At 39.7% G+C, this 21,146-nt stretch overlaps 1 protein-coding gene across 3 annotated transcripts in view; it reads right to left on the reverse strand.

Moving 5' to 3' along the window:
• The window catches only part of mllt10 (MLLT10 histone lysine methyltransferase DOT1L cofactor), an 83,669-nt gene that overhangs the window by 45,609 nt on the left and 16,914 nt on the right, over window positions 1-21,146 (reverse strand). For 2 of the 3 annotated variants that reach the window (XM_041813871.1, XM_041813870.1), the window contains exons 3-7: window positions 20,130-20,184; window positions 15,974-16,083; window positions 14,454-14,557; window positions 12,434-12,527; window positions 5,710-5,799 (exon numbers count right to left, since the gene is read on the reverse strand). In XM_041813871.1, the coding sequence (XP_041669805.1) occupies window positions 5,710-5,799; window positions 12,434-12,527; window positions 14,454-14,557; window positions 15,974-16,083; window positions 20,130-20,184 (453 nt within the window). The remainder of the gene's footprint in view (window positions 1-5,709; window positions 5,800-12,433; window positions 12,528-14,453; window positions 14,558-15,973; window positions 16,084-20,129; window positions 20,185-21,146) is intronic. The other variant, XM_041813872.1, reaches the window with a different exon arrangement.

The following is a 21,146-nucleotide window of genomic DNA, read 5'->3' on the forward strand; positions in this document are numbered from 1 at the left end:
GGCAGGAATTCCCCCGTGCAGTTTCCTGCAGGATTTCTGACCAGCCATTGTGTATGTATGGATGCATGTGTGTGTGTCTTTGTGTGCGTTAGTGTGTTTCCTGCAGGCCTTTTCTAAGCGGCCACTGTGGGGGATCTTTTAGCCCCTACTGTAGTTTGGCTGCAGGCTCTAATATGAGGTGGGTTTACATCTGAGCCTCCAAACCACATACACACACATCTGAGCCGACTGATCTCTGACCCTGGGATGTGTATGGAGAGAGTCGAGTATGTATGTGTGTGGAAGTAAGAGGCAAAGACTAACAAATGCAAATAAGGCTGTAGAACCAACAGTACAGTTTGAGAACATGCAATACTACACACATGCAAGTGTGTAAAAAATGTTAGAGCCAACATTGTTTAAAAATGAAAATAAAATCTATTATAGTACCATGAAAAACAGTTTGCCCCCTCCCTGATTTCATATTATTTAGCATATTTATCACACCTAAATGTTTTAGATCATCAAACAAATTTTAATATTAGACACTGGCCACACGCAGGCCTGATCTGTCAGACCTGTCGATTCAGAAATCCTTTAAAAAAAACCTGTCTGACAGTGAAGTAGGCTACAGGACCTTAAAGAGCAACACATCAAAATTTGAGTCAATAATAGCAGAGCCTGTGAAGAAAGAAGTGGCGACCGTGCTGAAACTGTTGGAAGCAGAAGTTGCTGCACAATGTGAGACTATTTTGGACCTAGAGCGCTCGGCTAGTGGACAGAGTGATCAGCTCACTAGCATGGAAGCTAATATAACTGAACTCTCTGCTATGGTTAAATCTCTGAGAAAGAAATGTAAAGACTCGGAGGCTCGCGCCAGGTGGAATAATATTCGACTGCTGGGACTACCCAAGGGATCCGAGGATCCCCGACCTACTGAGTCTATGGCTGAGCTTTTGCAGAACTTGCTGAAACTCAAAGTTGTCTAATATATATTTTTTTATTTTTCTGCTTGTGTTTGATGAACCATGCATAAGATGAAGAACCTTAAAATTCTCCATATTAAGTCGAAATTGCAATTTTGGGTAAAATAAAATGCAATAAGATTATGTTCACAAATTTTTCAGTCCTAGTTGATTCTAAGGTGGTTTGGATCCCACTCAGAGGCATCTTCTTAACCACACATACACAGCCACATGACCACATCTGCCTACATGGCTGTCTATGTTAAGTACTTGTCTTATCTAATGAGCATCCGTGTTCAGCCATGCACTTTGTGACCATCCTGGTTGGAAGAAGTGCTGGATAGAGCAGACTTATGGAATGAGATCTGTGTCAAAAAGATTCAAACAAAACTTTTCAGTATCAAACAAAAATTAGCATTTGAGAGCAAAACTAGAAAAGCACTCAGAGAGCGCAGACCTCCGCCATTAGCCCTATCTCCCAATAGTGAAGAATCCTTTAAAAACATTCCTGGATTCAGACGGTGATTCGGATCACTCCCAAAATCTAATTCGCCGATTACTCCCTCCCCGGTGGGGTGGAGACACTGTGAGGCAAAGCATTGGCGTCACTACGTGTGGACTCATGGTGGAAGCACCCATGGTCTCACCGGACAACCGAAAGTCATGGCAGAGGGTGAATATTCCACTATTCCTCCCAGCATTGTGAGTATTCTCGCTAAAATTTGCTGTCTTTCTCTCTGTTACACTCCGACTCATCTCCTCGACCAGGCATGTGTCTTTCAAACTGTATAAACTCCAAAACTTTGACTAAATTACTCATGTCCGCCATCTCCTGGTGTAAAGTGGTAACAGCACAGACATCTGCCATTAGCCCTATCTCCCAATAGTACCGAATCCTTTAAAAAATTCCTGGATCGAGACAGTGATCCGGATCAGTCCAAAAATCTCATCAGTTCTTCCTTATGCCATTTCTGACATTTCCTGAAAATTTCATCAAAGTCCGTCCATGACTTTTTGACTTATGTTGCTAACAAACAAATGAACAAACAAATAAACAAACCCACCCGATCACATAACCTCCTTGGTGGATCCAAGCATAAAATGTTCACAACAAGAGAACAAATTTAAAATAGCAACCAAATTATTAGTCTTTGAATTTTGAACATCTATCTTTTGTTTACAGTTCCTGTTTTTCTCTCTCAGTGATCAGACTGCCTGATTCTTTGTTTACGTTTCTTGAGTTTTTGGTCTCAGTTCTGACACAAATGTCACGTGTGGGCAGGCTTTTCTGGGGCATATCCCTATTGGCCAACGGATTTTTGAGTAATGGCTCAGTCACTCCAGATACACCGGAGTATGTTGTTAAGCACATGTCTGGGAAATTTAAGGAAACCATGAGTTTCGTTTTTGAATGAGTTTGACTCAATCATTGATGCTTTATTAGATCTAACTATTGATTAAAAAGGTTTATTTGTCAGTGCAGTAGTAGATGTTGTGTTGTTTCATACACATATGTGTTTTATCGATTTTTCCGGCCCCTTCAGGTGTCATCTTAACTTTGTACGTAAACTACGCCTATGCCTCATCAGCTTATCGGGTAGCTCAGTGGTAACACAGATGTCTGTCACTCAGGGGACCAGGGTTCGCGGCTCCGCTATTTTATAATTATTGAGGTCTGCCGGAGCATCTGGAGTGACTGAGCCATCACTCAAAAATTCGTTGGCCAATAGGGATACGCCACAGAAAAGCCCACCCACACGTGATATTTGTGTCAGAACTGAGACCAAAAACTCAAGAAACGCAAACAAAGGATCAGGCAGCGCAAATGCAAAACTGAGAAGCGAGAGCAAAAGGATAAGGAAAAGGATAAACTTTATTGTCCCCAGGGGGAAATTTGTCATGGACATAAGTGCAGTGCTGCTAACAATCTATACATTCATCATAAAAACAAACAGGCAATACACTGACAGATGAATAAATGGTCCAAATTGACCCAGAATAAGAGAGACTTGCAGGTACAGTAGAGTATTGCACCTGCCCTGTAATATTGCACTGGCTTCCCTGCAGTAAACAGTTTGTAAAATACATTGCACATTCCCCTGCTGCAAGTTGACAAAACTGCCTAACGAGAGTACATTTAAAAAAAGCTTTCACTGTGGCATACCAATGACACTGCAAAGTACCAATATAACAATAACAAACCCACTGTCAGAATAAAAAAAAAAAACAATGTGACTGTGGCATACCAATGACACAACAATATACTAGTAATACAATAAAATACCTACTGTCACAATAAAAGAACAGTTCCACTGTGGCATACCAGTGACACAACAAAATATCAGTAATACAATAAAATACCAATATGGCAGTAAAAAGCAATGTCACAATAAATTTAATGCAGTAGTAAGACAACACTCATGCTAGAGCATTATGTTAATGCAGATTGTTTGTTGAGTAGAGCTTGTAGTCTGATCACTGAAAGAGATGTTCAAAATTCAAAGACTAATAATTTGGTTGCTATTTTAAACTTGTTCTCTTGATGTGAACATCTTTTTTGCTTGGATCACATTTTTTTGTACTCAAATGCCAATTTTTGTTTGATACTGAAAAGTTTTGTTTGAATCTTTTTGACACAAATCTCATTCCATACAGACTTAACACCAACCACAGAATCAGGATCAGATAAAGCCTTTCTAGTGATTCTACTGCCGATGATAATGAGGGATGAATGTGTTATTAAAGTGTTGTCCAAACAGGACACATTGTCAGGGTTTGGTGGGAAGAGTCAATGAAAAGAAAACTCTGAACAGCTCAGCTGTGAGGGGACAGGTGTGAGTTTGCTCCATATGTTATAATCATCTATGGAATATCTTCAGCCATTATACTCTTATTAAGGGCTGTTGATTCAATATCAAACATAAGAAATGGTAGCAACTATTCTAACATGCTTTTGTCCTTAAGGATGACAGGCTAAATTCATCGTCAGGGCCCTATCGTCTGTTCTGACACAACAAAAACAAAATGGAACAAATAAGCTGACACATCCTGTAAATTCAGATTTTTCACAGCCAGTGATTACATGTTCTGCAAACAGCTGCGACTGATGAAGTCGCATTCATTAGATAGCTGGTGGGTGTAGGTGGGCTGTAGACATACCAGCCGCTATACAATAATCAAACGCCACTGCAGCTGGGCCTATAAAACCCAATCCAGCACCCATTTAGACAGGAAATCTAACATTTAAGGACATTTGGATGCTTTTTGAGGTGATACAAACCCGGCCTAAAAAGTCAGACTAATCCAAAAACATCTATACATCAGGTAATGTTACACAAGTGTCAATTATACAAAATTATGTAATGTAAAATAAGTGACTGTATAAATATTCTCCCTCTTTAAAGTGACTGACCTAATTCAACAGAGGTCAGGCCAACTGGGGCTAGTAGTCTCACAGTTAGTGAAATCAGCTGAGTGTAGTGAATGTGTCTCAGTGATTGTAGAATAAAGACACCTGTGTCTGGCAGTCCAGTCACTGGTTAAATAGTATTCCTTGCTACCATTACATTATGAAGATCAAAGAACACTCCAAGAAACTCAGAAAAAATGTTATTGAAAAGTATTATTTGGGGGATGGATACTAAATTCCAAGATTCTGAACATTCCCTGATGTTCAGTTAAATCCATCATCAAGAAATGAAGGAACACGGCACATGTGTAAATCTGCCTAGATCAGGCCGTCCTCACAAACTGATTGAGCGTGCAAGAAGGAGACTACTGAGAGAGACCACCAAGACACCTATGACTACTCTGAAAGAGTTAGTCAGCTGCCAGCCCTGGAAGGCTTGGAGGGTAAAATGAATACATAAGAATATAGGAAAATCCTGGAGGTCAATCTTATTCAGTATGTAAGAGAACTACAGCTTGGGAGAAGATTTATTTTTCAGCAATACAATGATCTGAAACATACAGAGAAAGCTACAGAGAAATGGTTTAGAGACAACAAGGGGAATATTTTGTAGTGGCTGAGTCAAAGTCTAGACCTCAATCCAGTAGAGAATTTGTGGCTGGACTTAAAAGAGGCTGTTCACACTCGACTCCCTTACAACCTGACAGAGTTTGAGCTTAAAATGTCAGAGTCCAGATGTTTGAGCCTGATTGAGACCTATCCACACACTCAGAGCTGTTGATTGCAGCCAAAGCAGCATCTACTAAAAACTGACTCGAAGAAGGTGAATGTTTATGCAGTCACTTATTTTACCATACATATTTTTATTTAATTGACATTACTTTGAAGAAATCTGTTTTCACTTTGACATTAAAGAATTGTTTTTTTTATTTTGTCGTCCAAAAAACATAATCACATTATAGATTTATCATATATTGATTAAAAAAAATAAAATGGTAAAACATCTAAATGTCTAAATGTCATTTTCTAAACCAAATCACCTTCAATATTAAACATGCACTATCATGAAATATGATCAATTAAAATCAAAACACACGATTTTGAGCTTCACTTGATAATTTCAACTTGTCCACTCCCCCTCTACTTGTCATAAGTAATCTGCCATTTTTTTCAAAGACTGTCTCCATAAATGGTCATTATTGAGCCATTAAATTCACCACTGAGGATGATTACTGATCAGTGGTACACTGTCCCTCCACAGTATGAGCATGTGACAGTGAGGGCCTTATGTTTCAGGTGGAGTCACAGTCATGGGGTTGGAGGCATACAGAGGGTAAGATCTGAGGGCTGTCTTACCTTCTTGTCCGTGTCTGGGGGTCTATCCATACACTGAGTGGAAGAGTCACTTAAGCTTTGAGACCTACTACCACGTCCCCTGCTCCTTCGCTAAAAAAAGGGTAAAGAGGAACTCCAAGTTACTGCATGAAGTCCAGAAGGGAAAAAAAAAAGGCTAGAACCAAAAAAAAAAAAAAAAAAAAGGAAAAATTTAAAATAAAACTTGATCTAAAAAAGGCTGACGGAACTCAAGGATAACTCAAAATTCAAAAACAGTCAAAAACATTTGGCATTAGTTATAGAAGTGATGGTTACAGGAGTGAGCTTGTTGGTACTGCATCGTAGAAATCCATGGTGGTAAGAGGGTGTTTAAATATTAGACTTTATCTGCACAAAAGGCCCTTGCATTCTTCATCTTTCATCATTTAACTGGAACCGTTGGGCACAACATTTAAAGTGTTTTACACCTGGAACAATGTGCAATCTACCCTGGTTAAAGACAATGGTAAAGTTAGCTTTTAAAAATGCTTTGCATTTAATGTCTAAAGATGCATCATGGGACAACTAAATAAGTTCTTTGCAGTCACGTGATTCTGATGATGCACAAATGTCTGTTGGGGGTTAGGAAGTGGGGGATGGCCAAAAAGAATGAAAGAGAATAGAGCTGTGTGCTGCAATTATCGGAAAAAAATACATACATTGAGTACGATCCCTACACTTAACAAAAAAGTGATTTTTTTTCCACAGTTAAACCAATTAACCTAGCGTGGAGGCGTTCAATACAACAATCTATTCAGTCCTGCAAACCTCATAGCATCTAGCGACCTCTAGCCAAATGAAGGGTGACAAGAGTCTAGAGGAGTCTTGTACTAAGTTAAGAGGCTAGCTGAGAGCGTTTAGCATGTAAAAAAATACTCATTTTGCCATAAATATGCTTTAAATAGAAACAGTGATGCACTATCAACCAAAAAACACCTTGTGAGGTAGGAGACCAAGAAATGATGTGCTATGAAACAGCTCATCAATGTGACTTATGGTAGCTAGCTCCTGTTTTAGGGCCAGTGTTCTTTCCTTCATCCTTTGTTGTTATTCAATCCACATTTAAAAAAAAACAAAGTGTCACCATATGAAGAGCTGTTTGGGAGCCAAACTACAACCAGCTTCACTGAGCCGAGGCAAATGATCTGGTCTCTTGAAAGAGATTTCCCATCAGGAGAGATGCTGGACAGACAGCATAGAAAACATGGGTAAGATCAGAGTTTAATGTGCCAAACCAGGGATGTCCAAACTTTTCCACTGAGGGCCACATACAGAAATATATAAGGATGTTTGGGCCACTTTAATATCCACAAGGCAGGGTTCAATGCATTGATTACGTCAGTAGCAGAAAAAAGGGGGAGCTGGGGTGGAGGAGGGTTGCAAGAGCAGCTTACAGAGAGAGTGGCAGAGCATGGCCAGGAAAGAGCAGTTCAAATAAAGCATTAGAGTGATAAGCCAATAGTGTGCTTAGAGCAAATCAGCTGGCCATTGGATTTTTGTTCACAGATCAATTTGGTAGCACCGTCCATAGTTTGGACACCCCTGTGTTAAACCGTGACAAAACTGTGCTGAGCCAAACTGATGCCCGCTGTATGGAAACTTGTGACACCGCTCATCCAGGCTTCAGGGCGAGGTTTTTTAATTTCAGCCTGCTGCCGTTTCTCTGTGAGTTTTTTTGCCTGAAGATTTAACTACTATCAGGACACAAAAGTAGTTAAAGAAAGTAAAAATGTTTTTATTTTTGCACCTTGAATGTTTGGCATAGTTGTAAACATCTCAAAACACAGCCTTTTTGGTAGCTTATCTCTGTGCAGAAACTACTTCTTGCCCCCAAGCAGCTGCAGGACGTCATCTGCAAAGAACCTATATAATTTATCTGCACTGCAAGCATTTATTTACTTCAGATTAGTGTTTTTAGAAGACGCTTTGTGATGCATTTCTCTTACAGCAAAGTAATGCAAAAAAGGAACAGACTGATTGAAAAGTGCATTAAAGTTCCTGAGAAATTAGGAAAATACATCATGCATAGTTTTGATGAAATAGCTGGCCAAAGAAGAAATTTTAATCCAGATTAAACAAGGATAGACTATATTTGAAATTAGATTTGGCTTATGGCTGAGTTGAGTCAAATACCATATGTTGCTAACATGCCGTAAACATCCATCAAGGGGTATTTTATGAAACGCTCTCTGCTAACAACATTGCCCTCCTCGTCATTGATCCCCTCTCGTACATTCCTGTCATCCATACGATCTCAGCTTAATGACATTACGCCCCAGCATCCAAAGCCATTCATACACGATCAATACAACAGCATGAGTCTTTCCATCAGCGTTTGTTAACATTGCAAAATGTCATCTGCGTTTTTTTGCTGTTGTGTGTGCCTATACACATTTACAGCCTGGCCTCTTTCCATCAAACCACTGTTCCAGAAATTATAATAATAAAGTCACGTTTGTGTTTTTCATATCAGTGTCCCTCCCCTGAGCGTGTTCCTGCATTCATGTGTGTACATGTGTGATGTGTTGTTAACTGCTGGAGAGGTGGAAGAAAATCTGGAGCACAACAGGACGTCTCTCCACTCAACGTGTGTGCAGAAAACATATTTCCTCTGCACATCCAGTTGTTGGATCTGTGTGTTGATACGTGTCTCTTTTTCATTCTTCTCTTATCTGATTGAATTCTGCTTGACAAAGACGAGCTGTCCACCTATAAGGTTTACATTATGCTGGCTGCACGGTCAGAGCGAAGCTAACAGACCGCAAGAGACAAGGAAGCACTGGGGTCAGGGACAATAAACCAGTTATCTATCACTGACGAGTGAATGCCACATGTACATAAATGTAATAACAACAGATTCTGCTTTACAGTCTTCCCAATGTCAACCTCCGTGCCCTTAAACCTTTTTATTTGATATAATTTATATACTGTATGGGGGAGACGTTTCTTACTGCGGTTAACAGCCACTTCAACATTAAATTGAAGCCATGAGTCCAATTTTTACCAGGACAAGAGCTGCGACTGTATCTGATGACTAAATATTATCAGCTTACAGTAAAGAGAAATTAAAACAGAAAATTAAAAACAGAACAAACATATTTTAAAAAAAAATCTGAAAACTTGAGGGACTCCAGCACCCACATACCCACCCCCCAGTGCCCACTCAGTGCACAAGAGAGTGGAAGGAGCGATGGGACGTTGTCAGAGAGATTAGAGGGGCGAGAGGAAGAATAAGAGGAGATGGGACAGTGTGGACTGCGGGTAAAAGACAGGCTGAAGTGAGGCAGACTGAAACAGATTCACAGGTCAACTGAGAAGATAACCCTATGGAGAGAGAGAGCAAGACAGAGAGAGAGAGAGAGAGAGAGAGAGAGAGAGAGAGAGAGATGGAGGCAAAGGGAGAAGAAGAAAGACAGAGGGAAAAGCAGACCGTGGAGGAAGCAGTGGAAAATACATGGAAAGGTGGATGTCAGAGAATGAGATTAAAGTGGTGAAAAAGAGGAGGTGGTAGTCTGAGAAGTCAATTCCTACTAAAATCAACAAAAGTAAGACAAGTGCCCGAAGTAAATTCATTGTATTATTGATTTTTATGTAAGCTATTGAACCTGTGATATTTAAATAAAGGCAAATCATTTCAAAACCATTTAAATGCAAACTTCAACTTTCTTTTGTTTAGTAGTCGAAAGTTCAGTGAGCACTCACAAAGCAGTGAAAACTAGAGGTGTACGGGTTTTTCTATTTGGGGTTCAGGGGTCACAGTTCGGTGCACGTAGTCCCATGACAAAAACATCTGAATTCTTCCAACAGGCTAATACAGTGGTTCTCAACCTGTGGGTTAGGACCCAAAAGTGGGTCGTGGAGCTGTTTTCAGTGGGTTGTGAGTTTTTCTAAGGGCCTTTCAAGTGCTTTGTTTAAGCTTCTGACAACAAAGGAAATAAAATCTATTGACATGTTTTAACCTGACTTATTAAAGAATTTTATTTGCGAATTTACCCAAACCCATAGGGGGATTTTCAGTATATTTATTAAGGAAAATTTTGGTAATTTCCCCCAAAAGGTTAAGGAGTTTTCCTCAGTCTTTTGAAGGGAGTTTTATTCCAGCATTTCCCCTGAAACTTGTGGTACTCTTCCATGGAACTTTTCCTCTAAGTTTTCTGAAAATTTCACAAGGAATCAGAGACTTTCAGGACTTTTGCCAGAAACTTCCAGCCGTCTTCTCCAGTAATATTTAAGGAATTTTCAAAGGAAGCATTAGGGAATGTTCACATAAAGTTTTATGGATTTTATCTGGGATTTTTCCAAGAAACTTTCAGGAATATTCTATTTTCAAGGATTCTTTATTCATTATAAGTCTTATTATAAAGAATATAAGTCACATTTCTATATAGGGTGTAGCAGCACCATCTTATATCAAATAAATCTGAATGATTGACAAATACATCAGAACTTGTGTCTATTTTTGTCATTAAGGAACCTGTGGTTGTTCCCAAGGCTAGACTAGCAGAGAACAACTGGTCAAATATACAATATGGTGCATCCATCTGAATGGAGAAGAACAGCTACCACAGATAACAGTAATACCTGCCAATTTAGGTGGCAGTAACCCCATTAACTGTTTGCAAACCGCTTTTAAAAACCAACGAAGAAGAGGAAGAAGCAGACATAACAAAACACGCAAAGAAGGAAAGTTAGGGCAGCAGGAGAGGAGTGGCAAGACTGCTCACATCGTTCCCTCACAATCTTCTCTGCAGTGTTTTTAAAAAAACCTCTGGATGTAAAAGCAGAGAGGGTTGAGGGCATTAGTGATGCTAGTACATTGTATGCTATACGCAAATGCATAGAAGTAGTGACCAGCAGCTACAACAGTGAATTTAGCTGCTCTGCTTAGACTCTGTTACTATGTATCTGTCCTGCGTTTACACTAGCTATTTCGAAGTCCCTCACTGACAAACACGATTCAAGATTTTAGTATACAGTATACACCCTTTAACTCAGTGGTTCCCAAAGTGGGCCACTGTCCCTGTCAAAATAAACAAATAAAATAAATGAAAATACAGAGTCAAATCATAGCTGGACATTGAGAATGAACTGAAAGTGTCAGTCTCACAGCTGCACCCGAGATGTAAAAAGATCTGCAGCACCAAATAAGCCCACAGATGTCTCTGAAATTATTGCAGGACTGGGTTTATAAATCTTAGAGATGTTCATTAAGTTTTTATTTTCAGGAAATTGTTCTTCTCCAGAGAGTCAAATTTTTAAAACTCAAAATTTTTAGGGTTTTTGTTGTGGTAAATTCTATTAAAAAAAAAAATAATAATAATTTGCTTGCAAAAATTGGGAATAACGGCGTGTTTGTCATACATTTACATGTTTCTACACATGATACGTACGGGGACAGGTAGGGGGGGCTGAAAATATTTTGAACTGCCAAAGGGGGGCCCGATAGAAAATATTTGGGAACCACTGCTTTAATAGGCGTTCTCTACCTCGATATATATCTGCATATAGTCTTTAAAACATAAATGATACTTTAAAAAAACCCTAAAATACACATTTGATTTAATTTGTATGTTTATCAATATTACCTGTCACAAAACTGTTTATTTCTGTGCTGCTTTTATTTTGCATCTTTTCTGTAATATGTTTTTCCTCTTTGTTCATGTTTAATACATCAGAGGCTGTACCAACCATCACAGGTAACTCTCAATAGTACTGTGCAATAGACCATTGGTTCCCAACCTGGGGTCTGGGACCCCACGGGGGGGGGGGGCTTGACTGCTCTGAGGCTGCCAAAATTAATATTGACTAAAACCATGATAAAGCAGTTATTAAGCATTTTATACAAACGTCTTTTGATAAGAAAAGCAAGTATAGGCCTTTTTCAGGATTTTATCAGTGAAACAATTAAAATCTGTGTTGATTTTTGGCAGCAGTGTGTCACTTTTCCTTTTCTCTTCCCTGGGAAACACTGTGCTAGACTACCGCTAAACTACCTCCAGCTTAAAAGAAATAAATGAGAGAATCCTACACTTAGGCCTATTAATTCAGGACTTTAAGTTCCTCTTTTACTGGTGAACCAAGCCTGTACCAAACCATAACCCCAAAACCGCAGTGCAAACCAAACAGTGACCTCCGTGAACCGTTACACCCCAAGTTAAAACTGATGACTTTAGCATCTGTGGGTAAAGGATGTAAAGTTGCAGAGTGTGTTTAGCTACTAGTTTCTTTGGTATTATGCAAGTATAATCTGACATAGCCTCAGTTTAATTTATCCCCTTGCTCTGGATCAAAACAGTGTTGAACTACGCTGTTCCTACAGGATGCTATTGTCCACTGCTGTTCACTTTTGGGTTAAAAAGTGTTCTAATGACAGCTACAGCAGCTACATTTAAGCGTATGAAATTATGGGCCTGAATTGAAAACAAAGAGTAACTGACTAGTTATTCTTGACCCACCTTCCAAGGGATTGGATATTTAATCATTTACCCAGCTTACTGTGTATATTCCTAATTTATGTGTATTGACTGGTGATGAACCCGGTGTGTATTCATGTTGAATTTACTATTTACAATAATTAGCAATGACCTCTGATTTGTCTCCTTTTTGTTAGAGTCATGAGATTCTGTTGTGTGACGTGGGAAGTTGTGTTTTAAGAAAATTTTAAAAAACAGACTAGAAAAAGATCAAATTTAGGGATGACACTTACCAATTTGCTGTGGTGGTATTTGCAATATCCACAGTACTTGACATTGTCTGCGTCCGATCCTTGTTCCTCACATAACAACCCTGCAAACTGGGCACTGTGACAGAGAGCGACATATAGAGGGTTTAAAGTAATGTGGAAAACAAAACACATTTTAAAAATGTTTGCCAAGACTTGTGAAAAAAATTCCATTGTGTGCTGAAACAATTAGATTTAAAATAAAAGAAATAGAGAATATACAGTGCTTAACAAATTTATTAGACCACCTGTCATAAAAATGAGAAAACACAAATATTTTAGTAATCTTTCATGAACTTGTTTAAAACTTAAAATGTTATTGTTATTTATTTGGCAAATAACAAACTGGAACAACTAAATAGTCCTCTGTCACACAAAATAACCAAAAACTTTATATTTTGTATGGCCTCCTTTGGCCTAGATAACAGCTTGTATTCTTGCTGCCATTGTTTTGATGTACTTTTCCACAGTCTCTTGTTATTGAGTTCCAAACAGTCTCTAGCTGTTCCCACAGACTTGCTTTAGATGAAACTTTTGTACTATTAATCTTTGAATCTACTAAATCCCAAATTTGTTCAACAGGATTCAAATCCGGACTTTGACTTGGCCCGGCCATCAGTTCCAGTGCTCCAGATTCCTTTTTCTTGGTCAAATAGTCTCTGCACAGCTTTGAAGTATGCTTGGGGGTCATTGTCTTGTTGGTATATGAACCCACGACCAATCAGATTCAGTCCAGAAAGGATTCCATGATGCACTAAGATGTTGTGGTAGACGTTCTTGTTCATGATACCGTCCATTTTCACTCATTTGCCCACATCATATCCACAAATGTATCCCCATACCATAATGGAATCTCCACCGTGTTTCACTGTGGGTGCAATGCATCTGGCATCAAAACATTCTCCAGCTTTTCTGCGGACATAAACACGACCATGCTGACTGAAGAGTTCAAAGTTGGACTCGTCCGTCCAGAGTACCTTCTTCCAATCATCAACAGTCCAGTGTTTGTGCTCCCTGGCAAATCGGAGGCGTTTCTGGATGTTTGCAGGTCTCAATAATGGCTTCAAAGCAGCTATTCTTCCCTTTAAGCCTTGTTCCTTCAGTGGTCTGCTTGTGGTCATTCTGGAGACTTTCTCAGACTCTGATCTAGAAGCATTCATCTCTGCCTGAAGATCAGCAGTGGTCTTCCTTCTGTCTCTAGTACTTCAAATCTTGAGGTGTCTGACATCTGCTTCAGTTAACTTTCCTTTCCTGCCTCTTCCTTGGTGCATTTTGTAAGTACCAGTCTTGGCATTTGACTCCAAAGCATCCTTGACCACACTGTGAGAACACTTTACGTCTTTCTCTATTTGTCTCAGAGACCATCCAGCATCATGAAGTGCTTTAATGCGGACTCTTTCATTTTCAGTGAGCTCTCCACGTTTTACCATTCTGAACAGGAATGAGGAATTCCAAACTGAATTCACTTTTTAATACCCAAATTAGAGCCGGCTCACTGGGCTTCTCTGAAAAGTCAGAAATTAATCAAGCATAACATTCAACCACAAAAACCCATTTTTCTGTTCAGGAATGCAAGTAAATAACTATCATTTGACATATTTATCAAGAAATAATAATGTGCTTTACTATTTTTCAGTTTTCTTGTAAATCAGTACATTTGAAAATTCATGGATTACAATAGTAACTATATCTTAGCAATAAAAATATCATTTGGGTTAAAGAGCTTCTACATAGTGGTGTATTAACCATTGCAGAAACATAAAAAATGATTTTGGAAATTACCAATGCTGTTAATTTAGGGCAGCTGTGGCATAAACCTTACTTTGGGTGGTGGTCTAATAAATTTGTTAAGCACTGTACATGAGCATGTATTAAGTTAAAATTGACAGTCTTTTATTTTGGAAGTTTTCCTCTTTACAGTGCTCAGCTCTTTGCCAGAGTTTTGGTGTAGAGCTGAAGACAGCCTCTCTCTTTGTGTGGTTAATGTGATTTAAACGGGTCTCACCATGTGACATGAAAGGCCTGTCGGCAGCCATGTTTGTTGCAGGTCATACAGGCTCCAGTGGCTGCTTTACTCTCTCTGCCCTGGTCCTCACAAATATAACACGTCTACTCAAACAAACACAGAAAAGAGAAAGTTGTAATCTCAAGAACAGGCTCCGTCCCCATTATTTCCTCATACATGTATTTTACAACATGTCTTAATGTTTGGCCTACAAAAGTTTTCACCCCCGTGGATGTTTCTGCCTTTTAATGGTTTTATAAATCACTCATGGTCAATATAATTTTTTTTACAAAAAAGAGAAAACAGATTTCTAAAAAGTAAAGTAAAGTAAAAATATGTTAAAAATAAGTGAGTGCATAAATATCCACCCCTTTCAAAGTGACTGACCTAACTCAACAGAGGTCCACAGTAGTAGTGCTAGTAGTCTCACAGTCAGTGAAATGGGGATCGCCTGAGTGCAGTGAATGTGTCTTAGTGACTTTAGTGTAAAGACACCTGTGTCTGGAAGGTCCAGTCACTGATTAATCAGAACTCCTGGCTACCATTACACCATGAAGACAAAAAAAAGACCAGGTTCCTCACCAGTCAAAGCTTTATGGGAGAGTGGCAAAAAGAAAGTTACTGTTAAGGAAAAGTCATTAAACTACTAATAAATTTACTTTTCTCATTTTTTTTTCATATCTTATTACTGGTGAAAGGAAGTTGACTGTTTATGATTAAAACGGTGACCCTGTTAGGCCCTCAGGTTAGTTCTGAATCCAAAATCCAGCCCCTGCTGTGATTGAGTTTGAAAACCCTGTTTTAGACCATCAGACATGACGCCAAGCACTGACATCACCACAAACACACCATCCCCACTGTGAAGTACGGTGGTGGAAGCATCATGCTGTGGGGATGCTTCTTAGCATTCAGCCCTGGAAGCTTTAATGAGGCAAAATACAGGAAAATCCTGGAGGACAATCTTATTCAGTCTGCAAGAGAACCACGGCTTGGGAGAAGATTTATTTCCAGCAGGGCAATGAGCTGAAGCGTACAGAGAAAGCTACACAGAAATGGTTTAAAGAAAACAAGGGGAATGTTCAGGAGGAGCCGAGTCAAAGCCCAGACCTCAATCCAATAGATAATTTGTGGCTGGACCTAAAAAGGGCTGCTCCCACGGAAAGCCCCAAGCAATCCGACAGAGCTTGAGCAGTTTAGCAAAGAAGAATGGAGTAAAATGTCAGAGTCCAGATGTAAAAGCCTGACTGAGACCTATTCACACAGACTCAGAGTTGTGATTGCAGCCAAAAGAGCATCTACTAAATACTGACTTAAAGAGGGTGAATAGTCATTCAGTCACTTTTATAATCTACCTATTTTTATTTAAATTACATTACTTTGTATAAATCTGTTTTCACTTTGACATTGAAGAGACTTTTTGTATTTCTTTTTACACTGACCATGATTGAATTACAAATTGATAAAAGGGTAAAACATCCAAGGGGTTGAATACCTTATCTAGGTACTGTACATTGTGTTACCTTGTTGTAGCGCTCATGTGGCACAGACTGGAGAACAATGGGCTCCATGGTCGACACATTGGCAAATTCCACCTCAGGTATGTAAAGGGCACAAACCACATGAGCCCAGCCTGCAAAGACACACGGAAAAAAAAACTCATCAACCTCTACACATATGACAGCAAAAGTGTGAGTTAACATTTCAGAGTGAGCACATGTGTGAAAAGCACATGCTTAAGTCTTTAGGTGTAATAAAACTGTATTTTGTGGCTTTTAAGGCACAGCAATGCTTGGAAATTTATGGCAAGAGGGACAAAAGCGGATAACCTGTGCCGTATATCGCCTACAGAATTTTATCAGCTGGACTAAGCAGAGAAATACCCTCTTCTGCGCATTCTTTAGAGCTGTAACTCATAACAGTCTCTAGAACGTGGGACTTAAAATCCCCCATCATGCATTTCTGGCATATTTTGTAAAATTTTTTTGTCTTCTTTAATTTATTTGTTTTAAATGGTGCTCTATACAATCTGACTCATACTAAGACTGCATGATTCCTCACAGTTACTTATGACATGAATGAACAGAAGTTAGTCGTCCGAAGAAGAAGTTGACAGTGGGATGGAAGAAAAGAGGAAGGTGGGACAATATTGGAAAGCAATGAAGAGAAATAAAGAACTAAGGCATGATAATCCTGAAATTTAAGAGCCATTTCATACTTGTCAGGGTATCAGATATCCTTATGCGTCACTGTATGTTTGCCTTGCTATATACCAGATAACACAAAATCACTGTATCATTGTAACGTATCATATGCTGCAATTCCCATCCTTGCAGCCAATGAAAATTTCCTCTGAACACATGAATCATTCATCTGCACAGCTCATTAAATTCAAGCAAACTCACAGCTATGTCTCCAAAGCTTTTGGTGAAAGATGAAATAAAGCAACTGCATGTGTTTCTGGTCAAGCCATGTCATTACACAGCATTGGGTTTGCTTTAAGTCAGCCTCAAATGAACCAGTTAAAACGCTTTATGTATAAAACTTCTCTGGAACAAACAAGAGCAAGAACAAAACCCGAATGTCATCTTAAATCACCATAAAAGTGCCAAAAATGTCCTCTGAGTAACATTCGCCTATCAAAATAAAGCCCATTAAACTTAGAAAAAGTCGAATTTTAAATATGTTAAATTGCAATCTGGTTGTTAATCTATCCCGCAAACACACAGCTGCCTGTCAGTGAAGACAAACTGGGGGCGGCGGGATGACAGTGGGGCCTGCTGGAGTGGCAGCAGAATTGACGACGGGGCCAAGGAGGAGCAGGAGGAGGTCGACAGGAGGTCAAACGGAGGTGGGAGTCTCCTGCCACACTGGAGGTGTCTGTTTTTTCCCCGTAGCGGAAACAAAAACAGGCTTAAACTTACAGTTGAACCCCTGACCTGCCTTTGACCTGGGTGAGCGGGACAGAAGGGGGGCAGAGGGCGGGACGGGAAGGGAGGCGGCGGGTGTGAAATGGGGGCATGTTGTTGTTTTGAAGTCCCTCCAAGAATTTGGAAGAGGCCTATAAAACAGGACTATAAAAGTGGCACAGCCTTCCTCTGCAAACTTTTACCCCCCAAATGCCAAACAAAGCATTACGAGCATCCTTTTCTCAGTGATGTGTGGAGACAATGAGCTTGAATTCTGCAGATCACGCTTCTTTAGCATGTTTTTATTTCAAATTAACAGATAAAAACCAAAGGGCTGTCAGTTTGGAGGATGGCTTTATGGCTGTTTATGCAGGAAGTCCATTTTAAATCATGACATGAGGGCCTGATGTGAAAGAAAAGGAGCATTTTTATGACAGACTAAAGTTCAAAATGTTTATTCTGTGGTCAAAGCTACCAAATATGGTTGACTTGTGGGAACCTGCTGCTGATTAATCTTTTTATTTTATTTTATTTTATAAATCTGCAGTTTTTAATAAAATTTAAAAAACATAGGTAACATTTCCTAACAAAAGTAATAGCAGCTTTCTACTGCGATCATATAAACTATTGCATTTACATTGGTAGCCTTTTAACAACTCAACAACACAATGTTTTTTTTAATGACACAAGGAGCGGATTTATTTTAATTTTGGTAAATTCTGAAAAATCTAAGTGGTTCTTTTTGAATTAAGTCCCAAGGCAGCATTCACCTGATCCAGTATAAGTCCTTTTACAGAGCGCTGCTGATTATCTGAAATACTTTCTCTTAAAGGGATATTTCAGTGTTTTGAAGTTGAGTCATATTCGGTATGTAGCAGTAGTGAAATTAGCCTCCAGTGATTTCAGCGAGCTCTGCTCCCTTGAGAAGGACTTGCTGGTTGTACTGGTCAGAAAGCTAGGCTATACAGCGTAACAGATGGGTACAGTTTCTCCCCAGAATGTCGTGATGTTTTGTAAAAAATGGGCCACAAAACAATATTCACTCAAACATGCATCATATTTTCAGCTTGTTAAGTTCCCTGATTAACTTCAATTTTGCTAATTCCACCACAGATTTCCACACTGGATTAATATTTTCTTCCAAGTTTTGAAGCACTTTTCAGCATTTATCTGAGCAGCTGAAGGGTTTCAAATCCCATCTCTAGTCACGGGGTTGCAAGACACAGAGAGGGTCATCAGATGCCTTCCAAAAACCAAAGAATACTCTAAAATTATGTCAGACTGTAAATTTTTACTATAAAATATGCATAGAATTGGTTAAAGGTAAAATAAAAGCATTCATTTGGTAAGAATAATGCTGAAATCAAAGTTATATTGAAAAACATCCTTAAAATGTAAGTCTGCACATGGCAGTTCTTGAATTTTTCCGTCTGTATTCACCTACCTTCAGGTAAAGCGGAGGTCCCTGTTCCTGGCTCTTTATTTTTGGGGTCATGGGCTGAAAAGTTTGAGAACCCCTGCCTTAAATATGATAAACCATAAAGTATAAAACTGATTTTGACTTAAGGTTGCCAAAAAGCTGCACCGAAATGTGCAAAAGTTTTCAAAAAGAAAAAAGAAAGAACAGCTCAGTTGTAGAGAAGGCGGCCATAACACTAGGGCTGTAATTTTCAACACACTAGTTGCAAGATAAGTTCCCGGTCTCGGCCCCTGTTTGGTGCATGTCTCTCTCTGGCTGTCCCAACCAATAACGGCCAGCCAAAAGGGGGGAAGCACCGTCTAAGTGGCACAAATACGTTGGCAATAATCAAAATGGTGCCATCATATTTGTGCAATTCAGACTGTATGTAGAGGTTTGCTGGAACTTTGTAGTGAATAAAACGAGAAATCCAAATAATGGGTTCATAGGGCTTGTTATGGCTGCTGTGGTATTGAAACAGGCCTTGATAGGGTTTGATTTTCCTCAAATCGTTTTTAAGTTTCAAAATATTGTCATGTAAAAGCCATAGTTTAACATTTTATTCACTCACACACAGTATTTACCAGTAAAGATGACTTAAAACAGGGCAGGGCAAGCAGTTAAAAATTAATTTCTGTCTCTCCCCTTCGTCTTAAGATCCAGGATCAAATACCCATTTCAGACTAATACCTTTGCTCTGCTTTATTACTGTCCCACCTGAAATAACAGCGACTACCACACAGATCAACAAGTGAAGAGGAACTGACAGGAGCTGAGAAACGGACAGTCGGGGGGGAAAGAGACGGTGAGAGAAAAATGGGAAGAAAAAAAGAGTGAGAGAGGGAGAGAGCGGGGTCATGGGAAGGGTAAAATAAAAGAGAAAGTAGTAAAACGGTGCGTGTTAGTGTTGTCCTGATGCCTCCCTGCAGGCCTGGACACAATCCCACAGCTGTGCCGCTCTCCGACCGACTCACACACACACTGACACAAACTCACATGCACACAGAATATTTACAGTCTCCACCAAGCTGACCTCCCAATGAACCCAGAGAGGAGACTCCACACAGGCCATGCACTATACCCATCCTGGCCCGCCCCCTCATAAACATACACACACACACATACGCAACCTCATAAAACATGCAACTGGCAAAGTCAGTGAAGAGAGGCAGCACACACAACAAACAGCAACATAACTCTCCCAGCACGCTCACACCCCTTAAACTTGCCGGTGACACGCAATTAATGACAAAATACACAAGAGGCTCACCACAGATGTCTGTGTGTTAAAGAGTGTGTGAGAGATTCTACCTCCGTTGTCCGTCCTCTTGAGGGCTCCATCTTTATGAGGGCACAGCTCACATCTCTGAAAGTTGAGAAGAAACATCAGATCAGATACAGCCTTATCTACTTATAAGTAAGAAACACTAAAGTATGACAAATATGTCAGTGTGTCAGATTGATTGTGGAGTGGGCCTGACCTAGGAATGGGGCCAGAGACATACGGGGAAACTCCCTCGCTATCTGCCACCTAAGACAGTTTCTTTCATTGTGTATCTGCAAGAAAAACTCCTGATGAAACTTTGTCCTCTCAACTTGGCCAGAAAATTCTATTCTGTGTCAACTTAAAAATTAGCTGCGGTGTCTCATCTTTAAGTTGCTGTAAATCTCACTAAAGGTAGTTAAGATTCTACTCAGCATTTCTATGATTTCTTTGAAGATTTGTTTTTAGGCATTTTACGCCTCAATTATAGAGGAGGGCAGTGGGTAGAGTCAGAAACAGGGATAAGAGAGTGGGAAATGGTACAAGGGTCAAAACTTGAACCCAGGCTGCCCACATACATGGGGTAAAGCCTAACTGCTAGGCCAGTGATTCTCAACTGGTGGATCAGGACACAAAAGTGAGCTGCAGAGCCCTTTTCAGTTGCTCATGTGTGCTCCTTTCTCTTTGTTTCACATCCAATTTCCACATCCTTGCCTATGGAGCTTATTGCTCGGGCCAACGGTGAGGGACCTTGCACACTGTAAGTGCTGTGCTTTGGAGCACTGTGCAGCACTAACGGACAAGTTCACTGGAGAAGAGTATGTAAACAGCGATTTACTGGATCTTTTTGGGTTGATTTGTCTTCATGATTTCATGGCTTCCATCATGGAATTAAAAGGTAAATGTTGAATTAAGAGATGTGTGGTTTGATGTAAAATTCTGTGGTTCTCTCCCTCAGAAGTTAATTTTACTTTGTTGATGGCACTGTAGCAGCTCCGTGACCCACTAACCTCCAGTTGACCTTATGCTTGTGGCACAGAATGAGAAGGAATGCTGATATAGTG

The sequence above is a fragment of the Cheilinus undulatus genome, linkage group 19 (assembly GCF_018320785.1).
Source record: "Cheilinus undulatus linkage group 19, ASM1832078v1, whole genome shotgun sequence".
Taxonomy (NCBI): Eukaryota; Metazoa; Chordata; class Actinopteri; order Labriformes; family Labridae; genus Cheilinus; species Cheilinus undulatus.